The sequence below is a fragment of the Populus nigra genome, chromosome 5, assembly GCF_951802175.1.
Source record: "Populus nigra chromosome 5, ddPopNigr1.1, whole genome shotgun sequence".
Classification (NCBI taxonomy): Eukaryota; Viridiplantae; Streptophyta; class Magnoliopsida; order Malpighiales; family Salicaceae; genus Populus; species Populus nigra.
In genome coordinates, this window is record NC_084856.1 from 16,449,941 (window position 1) to 16,474,674 (window position 24,734).

General features: G+C 33.7%; 4 protein-coding genes across 6 annotated transcripts; all 4 read left to right on the plus strand.

Moving 5' to 3' along the window:
- Positions 1-1,441: 1,441 nt before the first annotated feature.
- On the plus strand, positions 1,442-4,996 carry LOC133693812 (protein GET1). Its single transcript, XM_062115136.1, has 7 exons — positions 1,442-1,640; positions 1,770-1,849; positions 2,784-2,854; positions 3,431-3,501; positions 3,584-3,665; positions 3,915-3,964; positions 4,574-4,996. The coding sequence occupies exons 1-7, from the start codon at positions 1,521-1,523 to the stop codon at positions 4,643-4,645; spliced, it is 546 nt and encodes a 181-aa protein (XP_061971120.1). The 5' UTR covers positions 1,442-1,520; the 3' UTR covers positions 4,646-4,996.
- Positions 4,997-8,049: 3,053 nt separating this feature from the next.
- LOC133694159 (uncharacterized) lies at positions 8,050-10,103 on the plus strand. Of its 2 annotated transcripts, none has more exons than XM_062115618.1 (2): positions 8,050-8,265; positions 9,148-10,103. In XM_062115618.1, the coding sequence occupies exons 1-2, from the start codon at positions 8,249-8,251 to the stop codon at positions 9,923-9,925; spliced, it is 795 nt and encodes a 264-aa protein (XP_061971602.1). In that variant the 5' UTR covers positions 8,050-8,248; the 3' UTR covers positions 9,926-10,103. The 2 variants fall into 2 exon arrangements, with proteins under 2 accessions (XP_061971602.1, XP_061971603.1); XM_062115619.1 differs by having other exon boundaries at positions 9,237-10,103.
- A 1,295-nt stretch (positions 10,104-11,398) lies between these two features.
- On the plus strand, positions 11,399-17,642 carry LOC133694835 (uncharacterized). Its single transcript, XM_062116536.1, has 9 exons — positions 11,399-11,556; positions 11,817-11,939; positions 12,091-12,154; positions 12,332-12,508; positions 12,600-12,665; positions 12,754-12,912; positions 15,528-15,735; positions 16,676-16,869; positions 17,568-17,642. The coding sequence occupies exons 1-9, from the start codon at positions 11,399-11,401 to the stop codon at positions 17,640-17,642; spliced, it is 1,224 nt and encodes a 407-aa protein (XP_061972520.1).
- A 1,206-nt stretch (positions 17,643-18,848) lies between these two features.
- On the plus strand, positions 18,849-22,464 carry LOC133693942 (protein RKD5). 2 transcript variants are annotated; one of them, XM_062115327.1, is made up of 5 exons: positions 18,849-19,159; positions 19,499-19,748; positions 21,063-21,310; positions 21,625-21,842; positions 22,086-22,464. In XM_062115327.1, the coding sequence occupies exons 1-5, from the start codon at positions 19,108-19,110 to the stop codon at positions 22,281-22,283; spliced, it is 966 nt and encodes a 321-aa protein (XP_061971311.1). In that variant the 5' UTR covers positions 18,849-19,107; the 3' UTR covers positions 22,284-22,464. The 2 variants fall into 2 exon arrangements, with proteins under 2 accessions (XP_061971311.1, XP_061971312.1); XM_062115328.1 differs by having other exon boundaries at positions 19,527-19,748.
- The last annotated feature ends 2,270 nt before the right edge of the window (positions 22,465-24,734 follow it).

Here is a 24,734-nt window from a genome sequence, read left to right on the forward strand (position 1 = left end):
TCGCTAAACCTATTCCAACATGCAATATTAAAACCTCCCAAATTGATTCCTTGCCTAGCCTAAGCTTCAAATTAAATAGCATGAGAGTTGCTATGACATGATCTATTCAATTTGGTGATTTTAAATGCATCATAGAAAAAACAATAAAAATATGGTTTATCTTAAAAAAATCCAGGATGACAATAAATTGGATTGATCCTAGTCAACTCAATTTAACTCGTCAACTCATAACTTGGGTCATGAGCACGACTAGAATGAGCTAACTTCGTTAGCCATGTCTTTTTTTTTTTTTCCTTCCTTTTGTCTCTCTCTATAATGGGCCTTCATCAGGCTCGAGTGAGATGAAATTCAGGACTTAATTGAAGAGTTACTAAAAAATCAGAGATTAAATTGAATGAAAAGGACAAAAAAATATCTAGCACGTGTATCACACGTGCTAGTATGTGAGAGGATTCGTCGCACTAAGGAGGAGCATGTGGTTCCTTTAATCTTTGATAACAGTCTTCTTTAGTATTGTTGGAATTGTCTCAGCTGGGGTTTTCTTCTAAGGTAACACATAATGGCGATAAAGATTCAGTATAGCTCCAATGACTAGTTCTTCTTCTCTTCATTCTCTTAATTTTTTCCTCTCTTTTTCCTCTCGATTTCCATACCTAATTTATTACCTGTCAAAGAATAAGACTGCATTTTGTCCTCAATTTCAATTATAATCCCTCAATTTTTAGTTCTTTGTAAAACAAAAAATCTAAATTATTTTCCATAAAATCGAGCGCTAATCCAATATTTTTTTTGATATTGTGAGAATCTCATATCAAGCCAATAGAGTCGATAAAATCAAACTATAAAACCTAATCTCAATTAAACAACATAATCTAATCTCAATTAAACATAATGTAATAGGATCGAATCAAATAATAATAAAAAAAACTACGGCACTGAATAAAAAAAAGGCAAACTATGAAAGAGAAACATTGAAACACCTTAATTAATTTTATTGAACGTAAAGTCGAAGGATACTTGGTACAGTTTTTTTTTAATAATCTTTCTATGCTATTAATTGGCTTCAACCAATCCAAATAACAGGTAATTTTATTTACAAAGATCTCATTAAACCTAATAAAATTATCACAGATGCACATTCCTTTTGCCATCGGATCCAAATTATAATGAAAAGTCAAAGGTCAAAAGAATTAGCATTAAACGCATCCACCCTTGGAAAAATCGAGGACAGTTTCGATTTTTAATATATTAAATATATTTTTCACGTGTTTAATTTAATTATTAATTATTAAAAAGGCCATAAAAGTCCTAATGGAGCCCACAGGTACTCTCAATTTATGATTTATAGCTAAAGCCCACACTTGCAAGACTTGGACCATTCATCTTGTTTGGAGCCCAACCAATGTGGTCGGGAATCGTAAATATAAATACAACAATCCGGAATTAAGAATAGCTCTTCAAATTCAAGAAAACAAAGAGACCTAAAATAGAAGAGAGACATCATATCAGGGGAATAAATCATGGGAGAAGAAGAAATTCTAATCGGAGAGCAACCAAGGAGGTCTCTCGCGGCACCTCTTATCTTCTTCATTGTCGTTGCCTTCCAATTCGTCTCTATATACCTCCATCAATTAAAGAAGGTAACTCACCCTCTTTGATGGGTTTCTTGAAACTGGGTTTTAGCAGTGAATTGCGGGTTTGGGATATATGGGTCGACGTCTAAATGTTTAGTTTTGAAGGGACTTTTGTTTTCTTTTGTGTTTTTTCAGAAGGGATCAAAGAGTGCTGCAGAGATTCAATTACGTGCAGAAATTAAGCAATTATTGAAAGATGCCAGCGCCTTGTCTCAGTGCGTGTTATATTATTATTATTTTTTTTTTAAAAAAAAGTTTTCGATGCCAAATCTACGCAATAATATAGCTTTGATATGTACAATTTATGTCATGATATGTCAATGGCAATGGGTTTTAATTTGATTTGCTTCGACATGTAGGCTGTAATTCGATATGTTCATTGACTGCAAATGCTTTGTTGTGAATTACCATGACTCATAAAATTCGAGGCTGTTGTTTTCGTGTGATTGGATTTTGCTTATTCAAAATCTTCATTCACTTGATATTAGATAGGAAGAATTTGCCTAGGTGGTTATTGTCCAATTGTCCTAGAATTCGTCACTACAACTAGAAGAAGCTATTGGGCTAAGAAGAGCTCTAATGTTAGGCCTTTGTTTGACTTTTGGAAATGGCAACTTGTTGTATTCGAGAATCTAGATATGGCAATTTATGATAAGAAAGTGTGGTGTTTAAAACTGTCACAGTATTTGCTGAACCTTGTTTTTTCGCTGTGTTTTTCTTTCTAAAAGATTTTCTAGTTTTTCTGTAGCTGGAAGGGAAAAAAAAGGCGTAACGTTACTGTTCTAAAGTTGGATAAGAAAGTGTGGTGTTTAAAACTGTCACAGTATTTGCTGCACCTTGTTTTTTCGTTGTGTTTTTCTTTCTAAAAGATTTTCTAGTTTTTCTGTAGCTGGAAGGGAAAAAAAAAGGTAACATTGCTGTTCTAAAGTTGGATTAAATTATAGGAAGCAACTGGAACTCAATGCAGGCAGAGTACTTCTTATAATCTAGTACATTTAAAAGCTTGTCAGGTTTTATGAGTATGCTTAATATTTCATGAAGTTTGAGTTCCAAAAGTATGTCTAGATAGTTTTGTTTTATTGAAGTGAGGCTGTACTATCTAAGAATGTCAGTTATGCAATTTTTGATTGGTATCTTTCATGGTTACAGGCCATCAACATTTGCTCAGGCAGCAAAACTTAGAAGGTTGGCAGCTGCAAAGGAGAAAGAACTTGCAAATTGTAAGTCTGTTTGCTGTTGTAATCCCTTTTATTTGAATAAATTTTTGTTGCATGTATTTGAGTAATTATGATTTCTTAAGCCATCTTGGCTGTGTATGGAGCAACTAAGTATTTGCTGGAACCATTTCTGGTTGCTGGAATCAATGCAATATTGCAAACCCTCTTTTTTTATTTTTTATTTATTTTGGTGTGTGGTGAGTTGGTGTTTGGAGGTGGGCCCTTGCTGTAGCTTGTAAAATACACCTTATGATCACTGTGGGAATTGTTGGTTAAGTGGTGATCTGTCATAATATTCCCCTCTCAACTTGAATGATTGCCCACTGAGGATTATCATATCAACCATTGCTTTCTATTATCATGGCCTAAATGTTACTGATTTGAAATGCCAATTTCCAGAGTTAATTTAGGGGCATTATTTATGTACTTCCAATTTTGTAGTTAAAAAACTATTTAATGATCAAATCACCAAACCAAAATGGAATATCCCAGAAATCTTGAGAGATGGAGAGACTGATTCAATCTGCTGCAGCGGTTCTTATGGTTTCATGCCTGATTGCTGCTTTGTTTTTCACTCAGATAAAGAAGCGCATGACAAGGAGATGAAACGTTCTTCTGATTCATACCCGAAAATTCTATTTATTTCAAAGGTCTCAGTTCATTCATCGATATTGTTTAGAAGTTTATTTGTTTTCTTCAGCGAGATCACCAACAAACTAACTTGTTGCACAGGTTGTTATGTACTTTGTGCTCATTTGCTGGTTTTGGAGGACTCCTGTTGCTGAAATATCTCAGCAACTTGTGCAGCCCTTTGGTAACACTTCCTTTTCATTCATTCATGCTGAGTTTTGTTGCCTTTTCCATTTCTAGTTTTGTGGATCCATCATCTTGAGTTTTTGTCAGTCTACTTAATATGCTGATTGCGAAAGAAGGGGGGGGGGGGGTGTTGTTATCTGTACACAATAGGACCACAGGAGTGATTTGTTTGAAAAAGAAAGAATAGACAGGAAGTGATCAATTCGTTCTTTGTTTGTCCTGATTTGATACATCTGCCTGTTTACAGGAAGGTTTCTATCTTGGAGGGCTGGAGGTCGTTTAAATAACAATGTCATGGTAATGAATTTTGAACCTTTTTTACTTGTTCTTCATATTGTGGTTAAAATTTTCTTGAGGATGGGGATTACTCCTATCCTATTTATCTAATTCATATTAATATACCTGTTTCAATTTAGAAGGTTTTTATTTTATTTTCCTGCTTTTGACTCTGGATGTTTAGCAAGGAATGCTGTTTTTAGTTTCTAGGTCTTTCCTTCAGTAATGCACTTTCTGTTTAGATACTCATCTCGGACAGCTATCTCCCTTGATTCTTCTTTGGGATTATTAATCCCAATATGCCCGTTTTCCATTAACGTCGAGTTCTGATCATGGAAGTGTTTGGTAACTTTTCAGCCCTAGACTATTTTGAAAATTTGTGGATTCCATGGGAATCTAGCTCAGCTAAATATTTTCTGTTCTTTTTTGGTGCGACAAATAAAAGTCAAATGATAGGCATGAGCTTCCTTGTTCCTTCTGTGTTCTATGTGAATGCGAGGGTGCATGAAAGACCAACTTTACTAAAGTTAGGACTATATTATTTTCAAAATATAGGGAAATTTTGAACATATAACAAGACGGACCTTAGTGATTTTCAAATATGATTTTGATTGGTCCCTTTAACTGCAGGTTGGAATTATACCTTGGTTGATATTATCTACCAGGGTCAGCAAATTTGTTTGTAGACTTATCAAGTATTGAGGAGCATTCATCAGAAGGAAAAAAAGTAGTAGTCATCAGCTCAGATTTTTGTTGGAAATGAGAGGGCTTGGGATTTAACAGCAACATATTTTCCCTGTATATTGAGCTATGATTTTAATGTTTATTTAGCAGTGTAAAATTCAGCTCTGGTGCAACGGCTGGAAATGGGCCTCTGCTTGATATTCTTGTACGTTATGGAAAACACTTGACAAGACGGAAAAAAGAAGAGACAAAGCGAGAGGGTGATTCCTATTTCTGAAACAATTAGCTTTTCATCCTCAACATGTTTATGGATCTCAAGTAATGTTACCATTCCATTTTTTGAAATATAAATACTTTAATTTGTTTGGCTGGATTTTCTTTTAAAAGAGAAATGAGCAACAAAATTGTATCTAGTCCCAATCCAAGAGTGTTTATTTTTGTGTTCAAAAAATGTTTTTGAAAATTTGGGTCATTTGCTTCATTTCCGACTCTCATGTGTGTATATAACATCACACCCGACTCCTTGGAATGTTACCTGGGTATGTTTCTAATCCTGGCCTTAAAGTATCTTGACTTCATATGAAGGCCAGGGCATTGCTAAGCTGTCTGCATGGAAATAGCAGTGTAAATCTGTTGTTTTCTTACACTTCGACACTTTTAGAGAGATTTGATGAGAAGAGGGAGAAGTGAAGGGAAAAAAGAAAGGAAGAAGAAGTTGAGAGAGACGAGGATAGAAGGGAGAGGGGGAAGGAGAAGGAGAATCGCAACTCTATTTTTTTTTTAATTCATTAATAAGTTGTCTTAACACTTAGATAAATTACATAGAAATAGTAAAATCCTAGTCATAACCAATAATTGTATTTATAACCCACTAAACCAAATGTTCAACACATAACATAAATTAAACCTAATAATAAACCCAAATAAAAAAAATTCAATAGCATGAGCTTGGACATGCCCAATCTATTATCATTCATTGTCTCTATCTATACATGTGTAATATGTGATGTGAATATGACATACACATGTAATGTGGATATGACATTACCACCAACTCTTCCAGGTTTAAAGAAGCTTGAGCTTGTGAAGTTTAGCTCTGGGTGGCTTCAATAGTACTCCTACATATTAATATCAATATACTACAAAGTATCTCTAGTAATTCAAGTATAATATGAATTTGGTCAGCTTGCCCATGAAATATGATGCGTTGAATTTCACTATCTTTGTTAAAAATAACTTACGCATCCAAAATAGCATTATATATCATTTTGTGCTGATAATAAAGGTAATGAGATAGAAGTTTCAAAAGCATCATCATGGATAATTTGTTTTTTATATAAAACGATGTCATTCATGTTAAAAGGAAAGCTAATATCAAAATTTTGATGGCAGCTTAATGTCATAACTTTTTAATTCAATCATTTGTATCTAACTTGCAATTTTAATTGGTTTATGAAATACACCGTTGAGGTCTAATTTGTATTATAAGATAATCTTCTATATTAAATGCGTCATAATATTTATGTAAATCAATTTAAAGTTTGTATTATTTATTACTTGCTTGAATTTTTTATAATCCTAACATGTAAATTATAAACTTTACATGCAAAAGGCTCAGTTGACTTAGGCATCGACATGCTTCTAAAGTTTGTAAATATGAACATTATATGACTAATAGTGTGGAACGAAACAAACATTATTTCAAATTTGAATAGATATAGATTAGACACAACTTAATAAATTATGAGTATCTCAATCTTTCTCACCACATGTAAGGGGTAAATGATTAAGAAGCTCAAACGCCACTCAAAATTTATTACGTTCTAGATGTTAAGCATAGGAGATAAGAAATTAGAGAGCTCAATAGGACAAATATCTAGAATTTTTTAATACTATACTTACCTCTTCAAACAATTATAGAAGAGAGTTTCCTGAAACTTTCTCTATAACTAAAGTATATATAATACTCTTTCTTAACCTTGTTTTCAGACTTATTCAGACTCGTTTTGTGAAGTTCTTTTTTTTTGTATCATTTTAATATTGGTCACTGAAGTTTTATGATTGAGTGTCAGTATATATGTTATATAGTCAATTGATTGGTTACAATTAACATTGACTTTATTCATATAAATATATTTATTATTAATAAAGATATTTATTATTTTTAATATTCATTTATATTTCATTAATGAGTTTAGAGTAAATATAAATTCACTGAGACAAAAATATTTTTCAAAGAAAATCATGAAATTGTTATAATTATGAGATTCCTATTGTATCAAAATATTATTCCTAAATATTCCTAGTTGATACTCTATGAAGACTATTTATTAATTTGAGTTGTTTAGATTAATATATATATATATATATATATATATATATATATATATATATATATATATATATTATTAAAAAACAATCGTTCTCATAAACTAAGATATGATAGATACCAAGGGTTTTGCCCACGTGAAAGGCCTTGCTTAGAAAATGCTAACATTCAAGCTCTTTTACAAATATCTTAGTGTTTTTTTAAAGAAAAAATAATTAAATTTGATAATTTCTAACTAAAAAGTACTGGTATGCTTAAATCTTCAACATTTAAGCATATTAAAAATGTTAGGAATAAAAGACAAGTAATAATGTAGGTTATCCAAGGTAAAATGCTTTAGAGTGATAATATATTTTTTTTAGCATAACTAGTTCCTTATCTAGAACTCTGAAAAACCAACTAGAATTTCTAACGACCATAATACTAAATAATGATTCTTTAACATCTCAAACATGTTTTAGAACTTTTGCCCTCTTTCAACATAAAACACTTAGAAAGAGAGGGTGGACGTTACGATATCGAATGCGACAATGATATTTGAACAATAAAAAAGATTCATAACCCTAGATAAATTAAAAAATACTTCACATATTCTCGGATAGAATCTTGCTCAATGTGAAATTATCATAATTGATTTGTCTAGTTTAGATTAGAGTGAGCTAAATTAATCAAATTACTAAAACCTAACTTATATAGATGAATTGAAAGGGTTGATATTTTAACCAATCTGGTATCAAATCCAGTATGGATTTTTCTTTTCATTTCAATAAATTATCAAATTTACTTTTTAGAGTGAACCGCTTTGAATAACTATGATGTAGAGCCCGTTTGATATTATGGTAGTAATTGTTTTTCAAAGTATTTTTTATTTGAAAATAAATTAAATAATATTTTTTTTATTTTTTAAATTTTATTTTTAACATTAACATATTAAAAAATATAAACAAATAAAAAATTAATTTAAAAAAAAAAACAAATTTAATACACAAGCAACAGTCCGTGGTCCTAGTAGTCCACTTGCCCGTGGAAATCCCAAGGGCATTTCAGTAAATGCATAAACTTACCATAGTACTTAATAAAGCCATAGCCGAAGCAGAAAATTAAAAAACACCAAACAGATCATCGAAGGCTATCACTATTTTGACCCTATCTAGGGTTCTTAATTTCTCTCTTTTCTCCTCTCTCTTTCGCAAAACTCGAATTAGGGGTTTTCAATTCTGGCACAGACAAGTAAATTCATTCTACAGACTCAAATCTTCAAGACCTGTAAGGATTTCAAAGACTCGGAAACCATGTACGGATCCAGAGGGTATGTATAAGTTAAGCTTTTTTGCTGTCTTGTTGATTCTGTTGCCTGTCTTTATGATATTTGGAATGTGTAATTAAGGATAAGAAAACAGTGTTGTGGAATTTGCTGATGGCGTGTGTTGATTTCTTGAAAGTTTAGTGTTTTTGTTGCTTTGAATGTATCAATAGTAGTTTTATTTTTGTGGAATATTAGGAATCAGAAGGAAAAATCGAGATTTAAAGTGTGGTACCATTGATTACTGGCATGTGCTGTTTGACATTGAATTTAGGTTTAATAATAATTAACTGAATTGGGAAATAAGTTACGGAAAACTTTTAAATAAGGCATTGATTTGCTGTCGTTGATAAGGGTTTTGTAATTTTTCAATACAAGGAAAAGAAAGAGAGATAATAAACTGAAGGGTTTGTGTATCTCGAAGAAAGATTATGTTTTAAGCATCAAGGTTGGGTATAGAGATGAGAATAGTATTGAAAAGGTGATATTTAATGCGTTTATTTTGAAACTGCTATCTAATTAAGTTATTATGTTTTGTATGACCAAAAAGATGAGAGTGTCTTTGTGAGTTAGTGTCTTATATGAACTAAGCCTTAAGGGTTTGGTCACTGTTTTGTTTTTGTTTGTTAACCCCTTCTTGTTGCCTGTTGCATTAGTTAGTTTAAATGTTTTTACTGCAATTTGTGATTATAAAATTTGCTTTTGCATTTGGGGTTTATGTGTAGTTCTATTTTTAGGATGGATGGTGTTAAATACGGTGCATTTTGTTTAAGAGTTAAAGTTTTAGGAATATTTGGGTGTCAGGGAAGTGTGGGTTGGGATTGGTTTTATTAACAGGTTTAGTGGGGATTTTTTTCTTTTTTTCTTTTTGGGTTTGGATAATTGAAGGGCAATGTTGGGAAGCGGGGGGGTTTCGGATGGGTACGAGGTCGGCTCAAAGAGACAAAGAATGATGGAATCAAATCCCTACTTCGCAGTGAGCAGTGGTGCGAGTGGCTTTCAACCTTATGGATATGGTGGTGGATTTCAGCCCCCACCCTTTCCTGTGGTTCGTCTGAGGGGGCTTCCTTTCAACTGCTCAGATGTTGAGATTCTCAAGTTCTTTGCTGGATTGGATATTGTGGATGTCTTGCTGGTCAACAAGAGTGGGCGGTTCACTGGAGAAGCTTTTGTTGTCTTTGCTGGACCTATGCAGGTTGAGTTTGCTTTACAAAGGGATCGACAAAACATGGGACGGAGGTATGTGGAAGTTTTTAGGTGCAAGAGGCAGGATTATTACAACGCTGTTGCTGCGGAGGTGAATTATGAAGGAATCTATGACAATGATTACCATGGAAGTCCTCCTCCATCTAGAGCAAAGAGGTTCAGTGATAAGGATCAAATGGAATACACAGAGATCTTGAAGATGCGGGGTCTCCCCTTTTCTGCAAAAAAAGCTGAAATAATTGAATTCTTCAAAGACTTTAAGCTTATTGATGAAAGGATACACATTGCATGCCGCCCAGATGGGAAAGCTACTGGAGAGGCATATGTAGAGTTCATTTCTGCTGAGGAGGCCAAAAGAGCTATGAGCAAGGACAAGATGACAATTGGATCGAGGTATGTTGAGCTGTTTCCTTCAACACAAGATGAAGCTAGACGGGCAGAGTCGAGATCAAGGCAGTGAAAAGAAGCCGACTGGCATGGGATTTTATGCCGACCTTAGGTTTACTGTTTGTATTCTGGCCATCTGTTTAGTTCACATCTGACTCAAATAAAGTTCAATGTGGTTATTGTTATATGCTTATAATGTTCAGATACGAGATACCTGTCTTTTTAATGATCTAAATTTTGCTTCTTGTGAAGATGTTATGTTTAGTGTCATTCTGCATAGGTCAAATTTGTTCCCAGTTTTCTGGTTCAGGTACTTAATTGTTTGCATGGAAATAGTGGAGGATTATGAAGACTAATTAGTTTTTGGAGCATGGTTGTATTTATTCTTGGATACAACAAATTTTATACAATGTGTGGTGCTCAGGGAGTTAACTAAAGATATCCTATCAGAGATGCACAAAAAGAAAAGAGAGAATGAAATCATGATGTACAGAAGTGATAAGAATATTTTTTTCTACTCATATTTTTGTTTTTATTAAAAATGAGTTAAAAAAATAATTAATAAGATGTTCTTAGTTATTCACTAAGCAATTTTTCTAGCTGTAGCTTGCTTTTCCCTAATACATAGAAGTTACTGCATTTTCTTCCCTGCACTTACTAGAACTTGTATGTGTCTTTAACTTTTCGTTATCAACATCAGTGTGTGAGTGTTGCTCGGCAGTCAATCTTTCAGCAAGATTAGCATCGGCTTCTAGCAGTGTAGAATGAATGCCTTGCGTGCATGCATCAATAGCGTGCTCGAACTCTTGAAGGGTAAAATATAGCCTCTAAGAAAGGCTACAGCCTGGCGCAATGAATTATATGTAATAGAACCGAGCATTAGAATTTGCCCCATGAATGGAGGATAATTTTGTGTGAAAAAAATTACTGTTGATGGAAAATGATACCTGTGGATTCTAATTATGGGATTTGCATGAGCCTCCACATAAATTGCACGGATTGATGTATTGCTTCGATTTCCTCGGAAAGAAGGTAGGTATTTCCTCTTCCTTTCCTTTTTTTTGTGCATTCTTCTATGCTATTAAATCCATCCAAATTTAATTTTGTACAGCATTTTTTATTTAGAAGTTTCGAGCTTGAAATCTCTTCATTAGGAGTACCAATCATAATTGAGCTTTCGCTGTTTTAGCTGCCGCATCCCAATTCATACGAAGCCCGTAAGCTACTGATAGAATTTTGGACCCTGTTCGTCCCTTTGCTACTAAAACCTTCAAAACAAAAGAATAGAAAATCAAACATCTTTCAAAGTGAAACTAAAATCCTAACGCAACAAGAACACAGGAAATTGCCTATAGAACCCGTCTCTCTCAAATCAAGATTTACAGCGTTAAAACCTAAGTTGGGAGAATTTGTGTAGGAAATCGGGTCTTGTTTTATGTTTTTGTCCCGAATTGTTGCAAAAAAAAAAAAAAAAAACTCGCGCAAGTCTAATTTGGATCAATGTGGGCTGAGGACATTATTTTGTGCAGAAAAATCAATTGATCTTATGTTAAAATCAGAAGCAAGTCAGTATGTGGAGTTCAATAGTGTTGATGCCAGTTTTGTTGGTGATGGAAATGGAAAGTTATGGAACGTTCCTGATTCTAGAGCTGCCATAATTAAGGATAAGAGTTTGACTCTGATGGAAAAGAATCAGTTGGTGAGGTTTTTCAAGCTGGTGATGGGGATGGAAATGGGAATGAGAATGATGAGAGGAAGGGAATGCGAAGATTTCAGAGGAGGATTTGGAGAGGCCGTTTGTTGACTACTTGTCGAAAATGTAGTCGCCTCCAACTATTAAAAATAGTACAGACTGCTGTCACCCTGCTGTATCAGTTGAAGAGAGTAATATTATTATTTCTGTGCGTTTTTCCCCCCGTTGGTCTGAAGTTTACTTGATTTTGTTTATCTCTGCTTGTCTGCAGGATTATTCTGTATGCTATAGCAATGACAGATTATGATCAAGAGGACATGGAGGCTTGTCGAGATTTGCTCAGGACTAAAGATGGAATGGATTGTTTGGCTCTACACCAGTCACCAGCTGGGAGGTTAATTCTTGTTTATATGTTATGGTTTAGCCGTTATTCTGTGGTTTAAAATTTAGGTGGGTTTTACAGTGCTGTACCTACGACTGGTACAATATCTAGATCAGAAACACATAATGCTTTAACTACTAGATTGTGCTATTTTTCTTCCCAGTATTGAAACCCACAGAAAGAATAGGACAGAGGCCGATACAGGGGAAAAGACGTTTTCGGTTCCAGTTCTCTATTGACTACTGAAAATCTAACGTATCTGTTGCTGTCCATGTGATGTGCAAATAACATTGCTCCTAAATGGGATTGACACTTTCTGATCTATTCTGCTTAGATACTAGAGTGTTGCTTGATTTTCATGAGAATGGTCACGTCTGCTTGTGTTATTTTTTCCTTGTGTTCAGTGGGAACTTAACAAATTTGCAAATAATGCTTACCTAACAGGCCATAAAACTTCTTATAAAGTGGACATAAACAGTTGCGACTCTGTCAAGTCAATACGCTCACCTACACCTGAAAACTTCTGTGATACAGGTTTTGCGAATGCCGGTGATGGCGATGCATATGGAAAAGGTGCTAAAGTACGCTTATAATTTGTTTCATGGATAGCAAATGAATATAGCCAACTGTAAGGTTCAGATGAATTATCTTTTCTTTTATTTCATTTTTCAGGATAGTGGGAGTTACAAAGGTATACGATTGCCTTCTGATCAGGACATATGTAGCCAGAAGAAGCTGGTTCTGGATCCATCCTTTACACTGACCTCACTGTCAGCATCTCCGCCACATCTTCTGCATGAAAGTTTTAACCTTTTGAGCATTAGAGATGCTAAAGAAAGGTGGCCAGAGGGATATGCACCACAAGAAGTTCCTTGAAGCCAGATATGCCAAATTTGCTGGTTGTATATCCCCCTCGATGCAAGATCGGCATATAGGTTCATTTCTGTACCTTAATGGAGTTTATAGAAATCATACGCAGCTAAGAGTAATAGGAAATTCTCTTATATAAGTTTTATTTTTAAATATTATTTATTTATTTATTTTTTAAAACCTAAATAAAGGAATAATTCTACTTATATTGGCTAAAAACACATAGTTTTGAAACCCGACCCGGTCATCGATCCGGTCAAGTGATCGGGTCACGGGTTAGATGGGTTGACCCGGGTCAACTAAAAAAAAAACAGAGACATAGAAAAGATAGAGAGACTCGTGACCTTCCTGTTGCAAAAGGGAACTTCAACTTCCCCTCACTGTAGGTTGTTGATTCAACCAACAAATACAAACCCAGAGAAACCAGGACGAACAGACAAAAGCCACAAAGAAGGGGAGAACCACAAACAGATAATACAAAAAAACACAGACTAAAAATGAACTAACACAGATAATACAGAGAGAGACCAAGAGGAACAAGAACAGAGAGAGACAGAGGGAACAAGAGAAATAAAAAAATAAACAAAAAGAAGATAAGTAGAGAAAAGCAAGAACAGAGGTGAAGTGAACGAAAAACAGAAGTAGAGGGGAAGAAAGTAACTTTGGTTAGCCAGCCCTCCATCACCATCGCCTTCATCTTTAAGTAGCAGCTTCGGGTGAGTCTTTCTTTCTCTTTCCCCCGCTTTCAATTCTTAATAATAATTGTAATAATAATAACAAATATGGATTGTGGATCATAAGGAACAACAAACGAAAGGCCTATTGTCATGATATATATATATAGGCGAATCTAGAAGGTGACAGACCAGTAACAGTGGTTGAGTTTCAAAGACAAAAAGTAACATCAATTAGGTTTATTGCTTCGTTCTTCTTCTGTCTTCAGTCTTCAGCGTTTTGGCATTTGAGATGGCAAAAAACGACGTCGTTTAATGACAATGAAAATAAAAAAAATTGACCGGGTCTCACCCGGGTTTGGCCGGGTGAACCGGGTCCCGGGTCGACCGGGTTTACTCCGGCCAATTCCCGAGCGAGTTTTTGCCTAAACTCGGACTAGTCCCAGGCCTGGGTCGGTCGACCTGCCGGGTCGGTCCGGGTTTTAAAACTCTGTAACAAGACCATAAACATTGCTAGAAAAATAGTAAAAGAATTCTAAATAAAATGTTAACAAGAATTCTAAATAAACTAGGAAAGTAATGTAATTCCGAATGGTATATTCTGGACTTTATAGTAAGATTTTTCCAATATTCCATTGACTTGAAAATTTAATCTAATATAAAACAAGACATTTAAAAACTTTTGATAAGATTTTAGCCTGTTTTAATGGTCAGATTAAAAATTATACTTATTAGTGTAAAAATAAACATTAGAAAAAATAAGTCAAATTCACGTATAAGTAGGAAAATAAGTTGAATCCGAAAGTCTTGTAGTAAATAAAACCCAAATATCTTAAATTAACCAATTGAAAGTCTCTTTAACTTTCTTAGTTCTTAACATTGTAATAGGCCCAATTAGCACATGTAATAAATCATTTGATGTAGTTTGGATCACATCATCCTCTCTTTTCTAAAAAAGAAATGATTTTGAATCATCACTTTACTTGGATGTTGACTTGTTTTTTAAAGACATATTAACTTAATTCTGCAATTTGTTTTAATTTTCTTTACTCTTGCTGTAACTAGGTGCTAGATAAAGACAATGATGAAATAACAAAAATAAAAGATAAAGAGATATAAATCAATTTTAGAGTGTTGCTCTAATACTAACCGGTGCGAACCTCATAGATATAAAGATCTAGAAACTTATAGTCAAATTGATCCTTTTTCAAGAAAGCTAAATTCATACTTGTAATTAAATTTGATACAACCATAACCTGTACTAAAACACCAAAATTATAGAAACCGAATCTCCACCCAACGCCTATAAAGAGATATGAACGAGAAGTATAGAAGATGTCGCGAGACTTGGTTAATTCTTTGACATGTAAGAGTATTTCTATAAGAACCAAGAATAAGAGCAACCTCTCACACACAAACTTTGATTTTAGAATAATATTTGTGTTTGTGTGTGTAAGGAAAACTCATAATTTTTAGTTCGAACTAAAATTGACTTTTTGAAGAACAACTATATTTATGATGGTTTCCTTATATTTGTGATTCACAAATTATTAGGTGGAGGTTTGAACTATAATAATATTAATGTTTTGGTTCAAAGTAATTGTCTTGTCACATTTTTTATTTTAAATCTGATTTTTAGCTTTCTGAAATTGTGTTCAAATTTATTTATAGGTTTTTAAATTTTTATATTCACAGAACTCGTATTAGTCAGGAGGAGTAGGTCCAAGTTAGTTCCGTGATTGATATTGTGTTAAATGTTAATAAGAGAAAGCTAGTTAGCTAAGCTAGGATTAGTGGGGAAAGTTTATGTATCAGTGGAAGAAGAGATGGAATGAAGTGAGTAGCACTCATTTTGTTATAAGAAGATATGTGAAGTGAAATGCAAATAGAAGACAAAGAAAGGAACATGTCCTTGGAATAGCTTGCGAGAAGCAAAATTATGAAGACATCCAAAATTGTAAATAATTTACCTATAAGATTAGGGAAGTTTCTTATAATTGGGACATAGTTATCAAAGCTAATATGCTGGTCCGAATTGGAAAGTTCTGTCATACAGGTTTTAGCGCCAGTTACTGCCCTGCTTATGGAGAATGTGCTAAAATATGCATATGATTTGCTTACAACATGGATAACATTAAACGAGTATAGCCATTTGTCAGGTGCAAAAGAATTATCTTTTATTTCATACCTTTTCAGGATGTATGGAACTCTTACAGCCGCGTGGGAAACTCCAAATCCGAGAAATGAGTGGAAGCTACAAAGGTGTAAGATTGGCTTCTGGCCTGGATATCTTTAGCCAGAAGCTGGTTTTGGATCCATCCTATACTCTTCTATCACCGCCAGCCTCTCAATCAGATCTTCTGCATGGAAGTTATTAGTTTTTGAGCATCAGAGATGTTAAATGGATCGAGGGTGGCCAGGAGGATATGCATTGCAAGGAGTTCCTTGAATCCAGAACATCAAACCTGCTGGTCGTATATCCCCCTCGATGTAAGGTCAGCTTATAGTCCTGTACCTGTTCTCTCTTCCTTGTTGGAGACTTGGAGTTGCTTGGTATAAATACAATTCTAACTTTTTTTCTTATTCAAGCTCTCCAGGCATGTAAATTTGGCTTGTTCTTGGAGAAGAGATGTAATATCATCTTTTTGTTTACACTTTGACTTTCTGATTCTACTGTCGACCATCTTTTATGACTCTGCATTTGATAGCAATTAGCATCTGTAACTCGTATTATTCATGCAAGATCACCTTGAAAACATAAAAGGGAGACCTGGGCCTTACCCAGTTCATAGAATTTACGTGGACTCTTTGGAAACGATCGAGTTCAAGATAATTCACGTATTTAAAAACACATATGTTAACTGTGAGAAATTGGAATGTAGCTAGGAGTTATAAATTCAAATTGTTTGTGTTTTTTGACGCCTTTTTGTGACTCCATTGTTGTTTGTTCTATGAGGTCCTTAGAGCAGCCTGCTTGGATGAAAAGATATGTTGAGGAAAAATTTATCGCTTATGGCTCCTCGTGTCATTAAAAAAAAACCCCATGACGTCAAGTGAATCTCAAAGGTTATGATGATGGAGCTCGTGATTTATTGACCGCTAACTTTCCATGGTGGCAACATCCCAAGCTTCTAAAAAAAATTCGGGATACTTGAGTTGATAATTCTCTGATTTTGTTTAAGGTTTGTGCTGTATCTTTTTCAGCTTTGTGTGATGATGTCAATCAAGGAAAGAGGTTGCTAAATGCAGCCATGAATGCCCTTCTCACAGTTCCTAATTCTGTTAATTCTGAAAGCAGTTCCACCGTTCAGCATGAGAATATCGAAGAAAAACCTTACTGTACTTTGGAGAGAGCTGTATATACAGGAGATCACTATGGTGCATGTGCTTCTCATCTCGTCTGTTTATCTCTTGTTCATATGGTTGCATATTTTTTTGGCTTCCATGCCTAATGGAAGTCTCTACTGCCATACAACAATATTCTAGATGAAGCTGTGAAGGTATTTCATCTTTAGTTTCTCTATCATGATGCTTCATAATCCATCATGCCAAAACTCTTAATCTGTCACCTCAATGTTCTCCCATCACCGACTTTTTTCCCTCATAAGTCATAAGCACCGTTCAACATTTTGCAAGAGGAAAATGGAAGAAGACACCGCTTGTCTACTAACACCATGATCATGCATGGGTAAAAAAGGGCGAAGAGTGCTGGAATGTAGCTTCGGCATGCTGGTTCTGTTTTGTTTCTTGGGCTAGGCAGAGCTCCATGATAAGCTCTGCTCAAGTGTTTGATGGGGGGCCTGGACACTTCCAAGCCTGACTCTGTTTGAGTCAAAGCTTTTTGCTACAAGACAAGAACATGAGAACTTCCAAAATCTCATGAAAGACCAACGGTTCCAGCGGTCCAAGCTCCTCAACCGAGGCAGTCTAATGGCATTTTCGTTAATTCTGAATCATTCCAAGGTCTAAAATACTTCTCCCTTGAACTTCTTTTGCCACTTTTCCAGCATGCATCCAAGGTAGTTTTGGTGAGGTTTTCATGAGCCATAAATGCCTGTGCTCTTACCACATTACCCTTGATGATTACTGTATGTAGGTATTTATGGGGATTGAGCGAGGGCATTTTGGAGAATGTAACTTCACAGGGGTAATGTGTAATTTTGTGGAGTAATCATGGAGATTAGTGTCAAATTGTGGTTGATGAAGAGTCCAAAAGGAAGAGGTTGTTTTCATGGATTTTAGTGATACAGGACAAAAAGGTTAAAACCTAGGATTCTTACTCCCACCAAGAAAAGCTTTCCCCAACTAACTAATGTCCCTTTTAATGACCTAATTTATTTATTTATTTTTATTATAAATCTTATGTTTACTGGATCATTTTGTAACATTTTAAAATATAATTTTATTTGAATGCACTGGCGTAAATACTTTTTTTAATATTTTTCAGAGAATAAACTTAGTTTTCATTAGTATATAAAGGACTCAAAATACTTTATATAGTTTCTTGAAGAAAAACTACTCAATGAAATACTTTATTTGGTTTTATGAAGACAAAAATTAACTAAATGTATTCAATTCATTACTTTATTGCTCAATTCATATTACCGAAAAAGATTTATAGGAAGTATAAATACTATGTTTGATGAATGGTTTTCTTGGTTTTATATGAATAATCGGTCAATTGATCCTGAATTTTCTAGAAATCAATCGGTCGGTTACCTTACTATTTTTAGTTTTATATATAATTTAAGGTGTTTGAATTTTTTATTGTTTATTTTATTTTTTTTAATTGTATTATAATATTATTTACTAGAGATTATCAATATATAATTAGTTAAAAGTGTTTGAATTTTTCTATTGTTTATTTCATTTTTATTTTAATTATGTTATATTGTTATTTATTACTTGACTAAAATTGTTAATATATAATTAATTAAAATTTAATTATAATTTTACAATTTAATTTTACAGTATTTTTCGTCATGTTAAAAAAATATTTTTGACAACAAAATATTTTTAACAACCATGCTTGAATCCTTAAAACATATGATTGGTTGATTAGTGCCTCCAGAGCACCAATTAATGTTCACTTAATATTATCATTCAATTTTTATGATATGATTTAATATGAACACTTAAAAAGTTACCATATAAAATGAAAATAATTTAAATTATTTAATTCATAACTTTCTTTTTTATTTGATTATTTTTTAAACTTAATTTAATAATTATTAAATGGAGTTTAATAAATATATATTTTAATGACTCGCCCCTTAGATTTTTGCCTAAAATAAAAATAAAATTATCATGAAGTAATTTTCACTAAATCTCTTCCCCAGCTTAACTAAACCATTGGATAGAGCCAGCCAACATCTAAGAACTTATGCCCTGGCAGAGCAGAAGTGTGGGAGACACTACTAAAATAACATGAAAATTTACAAAAACAGGGAGTGAAAAAGAAAAGGCCAAGGTACTAAAAAAGAATCATGCAAAATATTCTAAACAAACCTTGATTCTGCTGCCCCATTCAATTCACTAATATCTGCCCAGTGCCCACTGTATTTCTGTTTTCTAGTTACCTCTGTTTCTCACCTCCAAAGCATGACCTCTTGTTATTCTTCTTCTTCTTCTTCTTCATGGCCTCTTCTTTGATAGCTCTATTAGTCTTTGAGAACAATATCAATAAAGGTACTCTCACTCAATCCCTCTTTCTATCCCATTGCATGTAATTGCAGTTTTTGTTGATATTTAGATGTGTTTTAGATTTTTATTTGAAAAGGTTGCTTCTTTTTGGTGTTTACTTGTTGTTAGGAGCTTGCATTTATGATATTAGTGAGTTCTAGATAGAATTCCAAATGGGGTTGGTTTTTACTTGTAAAGTTTTTTTTTTTTTAAATTGTTGTTTCATGTAGTTTGCAGAGTTTCCAGCCTGCATCTCTGTTATTGTTGATTTTTTTTTTGATAGATTTACCATTCCCATAAGGGGTTGGTTTTTGGTTCATATTGGTATGTTGTGTGGTTTTGCAGAGTTGGTAAGAAGCTTGCATGTTTACAGATTGAAGGATGGGAAGGAAAAGGAAGTTGAGAGGGAGTTTGTTTTCTCTGTGGATGGTCCATATGTTGAAATGAAAGCAGGCCCAATTCTTAGATTGAGGAGATTTCAGGTTTTGGAGCTCTTTGAAGGGCAAGTGATTGGTTTGTGGCGTTGCATATTTGCATTTCATGTCAATAACCCTCCTCATTTGAGCCACAGTTCTTTTCTACTCTCAGTTTCTAGGTACATTCCTTTTCCCATTCTTTTTATCTTGTTATTTATTAGTCCAATTCTACCTCCTAAACTCCAGATTTTCTATTAGATCCGTATTTGCATCTCTTGACTTGAGCATTTATATGTTACTAATAGAGTTTCCCGAGTGTCTGCTAGGGAGTTCATGTCTTGTCATTTATGCAAGTGTGGTGAATCATTAATCTTGGAATGCAAGAACTTTCTGTACAATTTAGAAGGACTGAAAGTTGCTAACTTGATTGGGTTAATATTACTGTTGCAGAAGTGCTTTCATCATAATTGCTGTTGAAAAAGGTAGGATTTGGGTTTTCCCAGATAGCATCATAGATATGTTGGGTTCAGTGGCTAAATGAAGCAGCATAATAAAATTATAGGCTCAACTAACAGTTGCTGCCGTTTCTTGTTGAATTATCCAACGATCTTTATTTTGCTTTTAGCTCACATGAAACTACACTCACCCACCTGCCTTAGAAGCCTCTTTCCAGCTTGGCAAGGGAAGTAAGCATAGGAATGACTTGCCACTCGATGTAACCCCTAGAACCAATCATCTTTCAGTAAGAGATTGTATATTCTGCAGGTTTCTTTTTTCTTTAAAAATGCCGCATGCGGCAGTTGATGCGAAGGTACTTGCCTTGTAGCAGTAATTAAGCGTGCTCAAATTTCAAAAACTTTTCCGAGTAAAGATGTTTTTATGCCAGACTATTATTCTTATTGATGAGTCATACTTGCCATCTATTCATGTATTTTCAAGCTTATGCTTCTTCTATCGAGAATCAAGCTTGAATAGAATTCTCATGATGTCTATATAGATTCATACTCCCTGCTTAGTGATGGAACATCAATGGTTCTTTGATTACTCATGCATATCTAGACTCTAGATGCCCCATGGAAGTAGAATAAATTGTGTCTCAGTTTGGTTTCAGATGAAAGTATCGCGCTTTAGATGTATCTAAAATCTAAATAAATCTATTATCAAAAAAATCTAAATGAATCTCTATACATCTCCAAATTCCTAAGATTGGGGATACTTTGGAGAGCTAGATAGATGATCCCATTCCTCATCTTATCTAAAAATCTAAATAAATCTATTATCAAAAAAATCTAAATGAATCTCTATACATCTCCAAATTCCTAAGATTGGGGATACTTTGGAGAGCTAGATAGATGATCCCATTCCTCGTCTTTGATGTTTTAAGGTAATATGTGCAGACTCTATTACCAACATGCTGTAATTACTCTTTCAATATAATCTGACATGTTCCTAACTCCTCCTTTTTCTGTTGCTTTATAATTTTTACTGTTCAGAAACCCCAAGCTGAAGTCAATTCCAACACTGGCCAAAGATATCCATTTCATTTTGAAGTTGAGCTGCAAAACTGACAATGAAGAGCCATCAAGGTTTTCATCCAAAGAAATATGTGAAGTGGACAGAGATAATTGCCCTCAGTCAAAGAAAAGTCTGCCTGTATTAGACCAGGATCTTAACTGCCTTCCTTATTCAGTTTCTCCATCTGAATTATCAAAAAGCGAACAAATTGAACTGTGCGCAGCAGGTTTTATTTGAGCTTCCTCTTTATGGAATTAGAAAAAAGAGAAGATATTCTTGCATCCTTTTGTATATTAACATTCTAAGACTGATTACTTCTTCAAGCAACTGCCTTTCCTGATTCCTGACCTGAGTTGCAACAAAGAAAAATACTAGTTTTAATTTGAGAACAAAGTCATTTTGCTGAAACATTGATGCTTCAGTCTAACAAATTGCACAGAACTTGCTAGTCATTGGCTATATAAGAATATTTATATTTCTTCTTGACTTCTAAGGATTTCTGTAATTCATCACCATGGCTTACTAACCAGAAAACTGCAGGTGTTATGGAAAAGAAGAAAAAAAGAGCAGCTAGTGAAGACATTGCTAGAATTGCTTTAGAAGATGTCGTTAAATGCTTTGGTCTACCAATTGTGGAAGCTTCAAGAAATTTAAAAGTTGGTCTCACAGTGCTGAAGAGAAAGTGCAGGGAATTAGGCATCCCTCGCTGGCCACATAGGAAGATCAAATCCCTTGACAGTCTCATTCGTAGTCTCCAGGTTACCTCTCTATTCCTTGTTTCAGAATATTTTATTCCACTGCACCACATGTAAATAACATCATTTAGGATTGTCAGAATATTATATAGCATAGAAAATCACAGTGACTGAATGAACTACATCACATCTGCAACCGATAGATGTTGGTGAAAGATTATGTATCTTTGTAAGTAATGTGAGATTGCGATCAGTTTCATGCTTACTTCTCTATATACATGGTTTTTGATAAAGAATTTTGTGTAGGAAGAGGCAGAAAGGCATAAACAAGATAACGAGGATACAACTATGGCAGTGGCCAAGAGGCGAAGGATGCTGGAGAGGGAAAAGGAAACTATAGAGAAGAAGCCATTCATGGAAATACAAAGTGAGACCAAAAGATTCAGGCAAGATGTTTTCAAAAGAAGGCACAGAGCCAGAGCTCTTGGAAACCAGGGTCTATAAATCTTCCCCAGTCCTGAGAAAAAAAATTAAATTACAGAAAGAACTCTCAAAGCCCAATATGTACAGTTGTGCTTTCTAATGCTAATGATTTACCTTCAACAGCTTTGTGATTTTGTGTTGTACTGCCAGTACATTCAGGGCATCTTTTCGGGTTATTGGAGCCAAATAGTTTTCTGGGTCATCAGCGCGCCTCATGCACTTCATGTTGGCATAACAGGAACTGGATTGGAAAGTGGTCAAAATATCCTCAAAAAGAAGGTTTTCCTACTGTTTTTTTTTTTGGAATTTCTTCTGCCTCTTCATTTTATTAAAAAAAACCCCATCACTTTAAACGGTTTCATGCCTGAATTCTCCGCATCTGTCTGGTGTTTTTGTCGACCCTTTTAGGAGTCTACTACTTGCACTGCACATGGCAGGGCAGCCACCAATATACAAGGTCAACTTCGTGTACCATTGTATGGTTAAGGTTTTTATAGGCATTGAATTTCTTTGCAGGCACATATCCTCTGGGTTTTCTTCACCCTTTGAACCGCATGCATCATGTTTTTCTCTTCCACCATTAGAATGTCCTCGTGGAATTATACAGATTTCATGCCTTGGTGAAACCAAATCTTGAACATTTTCACTGCAATGACTTTTTGTTATGTACTTCTGCTCATGAATCGAAAAGAAACTGAGAATAATATCAAACGACAGACTAAACACGATTTCATCAGACCACTTTAATTTGCATCCTTATTTGTAAGGTCTTGGAGATGTTCATTTAAGGAATGGAAGTACCATTGAAAAGGAAATACTTGGGGGGTTGACTGTATCTTAAACTTGCTATATTTGTGAAGATTGTGTTAATATTACAATGTTGTTTTTTTTTCTTTAAAAAGAAATATCATGTAAACATTACTAGGTCCAAAGTTACATTTTCGTTCACTATGCACATTGATTCAGGAGCATTGCACTGTTCATATGAAAACCGTAATTTTTTTTGGTCTTCCTATTTTATTTCTTTGTAATATCATAATTTCAAGTTATCTTAGCATAGTTTTATATGTCAAGAGTTTTTATTTATTGTTATCTTTGCACGCTTCACATATATGGAGTGTCGAGGAATATGAAATTCAAAAATAAAAAATGACCCCAAAGTTGAAAAGGCGTCAAAAATTCCTTTATGTTTGATTTTATATATTGTTTGGTCCCTAATATTTTAGGATTTTATACTTTGGTTTTAAACTTTATTTTTTTTATATTTTAGTCATTGAGTTTGATAAAAAAAAGTCATCAAAAAATATAAAGAGAAAGAAAATAATTAGATGATCATATTTTGACCACAGAAAAATTGAACAACGAGTTTGTCTTTACAATGAAAGTTCAATAAATGTGGTGCTTCCCTTTAATTACTATAGAAAAAACAAATCAGGATCTACAAAATTTTTTTTATTCATCTATCTTTTTTATTTTTAGGATAATTAGATAGTGTATGAGTTATAAATGAGTTTATTATGGTTCTTAAAATGTTTTTAGGTGAAAAATATGTTTTTGAACAAAAAAATATTGGGCACTATCTTCTAGCAATCTAGTCTCAACACTCAGGAAGATTGATTTTAAACTCAAAATATATTTTAGTATGTCTAATTGAATGGATTCCTTTTTGTGGTGAAATGTTTGGTTTATTGATTAATTTGTGTCATTTGATGATAAATATTGGAAGTGATATCATTCTATTAAATTGAGTACTTATTGTTTTATGGTGATGTGGATTGGTTGATGATGTGTGAATTACAGGGGATTATTGGCGATGATGAGATTAGAAATTGTTGTTGTTGATTGGGTTGTCATGTGATTATTACAAGTATAATCATGCAAATGTATATTTTATTTTGTGATAATTCGATTTGATGGATGATGTGTGGATCATTGAGAAAAATTATTAGTGTTGGATTGTGAAATTGTTTTATGATTTGGATGTGTGCCAATAAGATTAGATTTATCTTACTTGATTGAATCCTTGATTTAATTCTTGGATTGATTGAGATTTGGTGAGTTAGTGGGTAAGAATTTTTGGTGATTTAAATTGAAGATAAAATCTTGATTGTTGGTAAAACAAAAAGGATGTGAATATATGTTTTCAGAGGATGAATCATGAGAAATAGATTGATTTTGAAAATGATTTTGATAAGATATTTACTAATACTAGAATTCAGATTATTATCTCTAATCCAATATTTATTGATGCTAAAGATAAAAATATTGAGGTACCATAAACTAGATGAACTCCATCGAAACTCTTTTCATGAAATTTTTTTTAGATTTTGAGTTGGGTTCCATAAATGTAACATAGATCCACTGATACATTTATAAACATAACTTGAATTGTAATATAGGATACATTTATAAACATAACTTGAATTGTAATATAGGATGACCAACTTAGAGTTTTTAATTTATCAAATAACT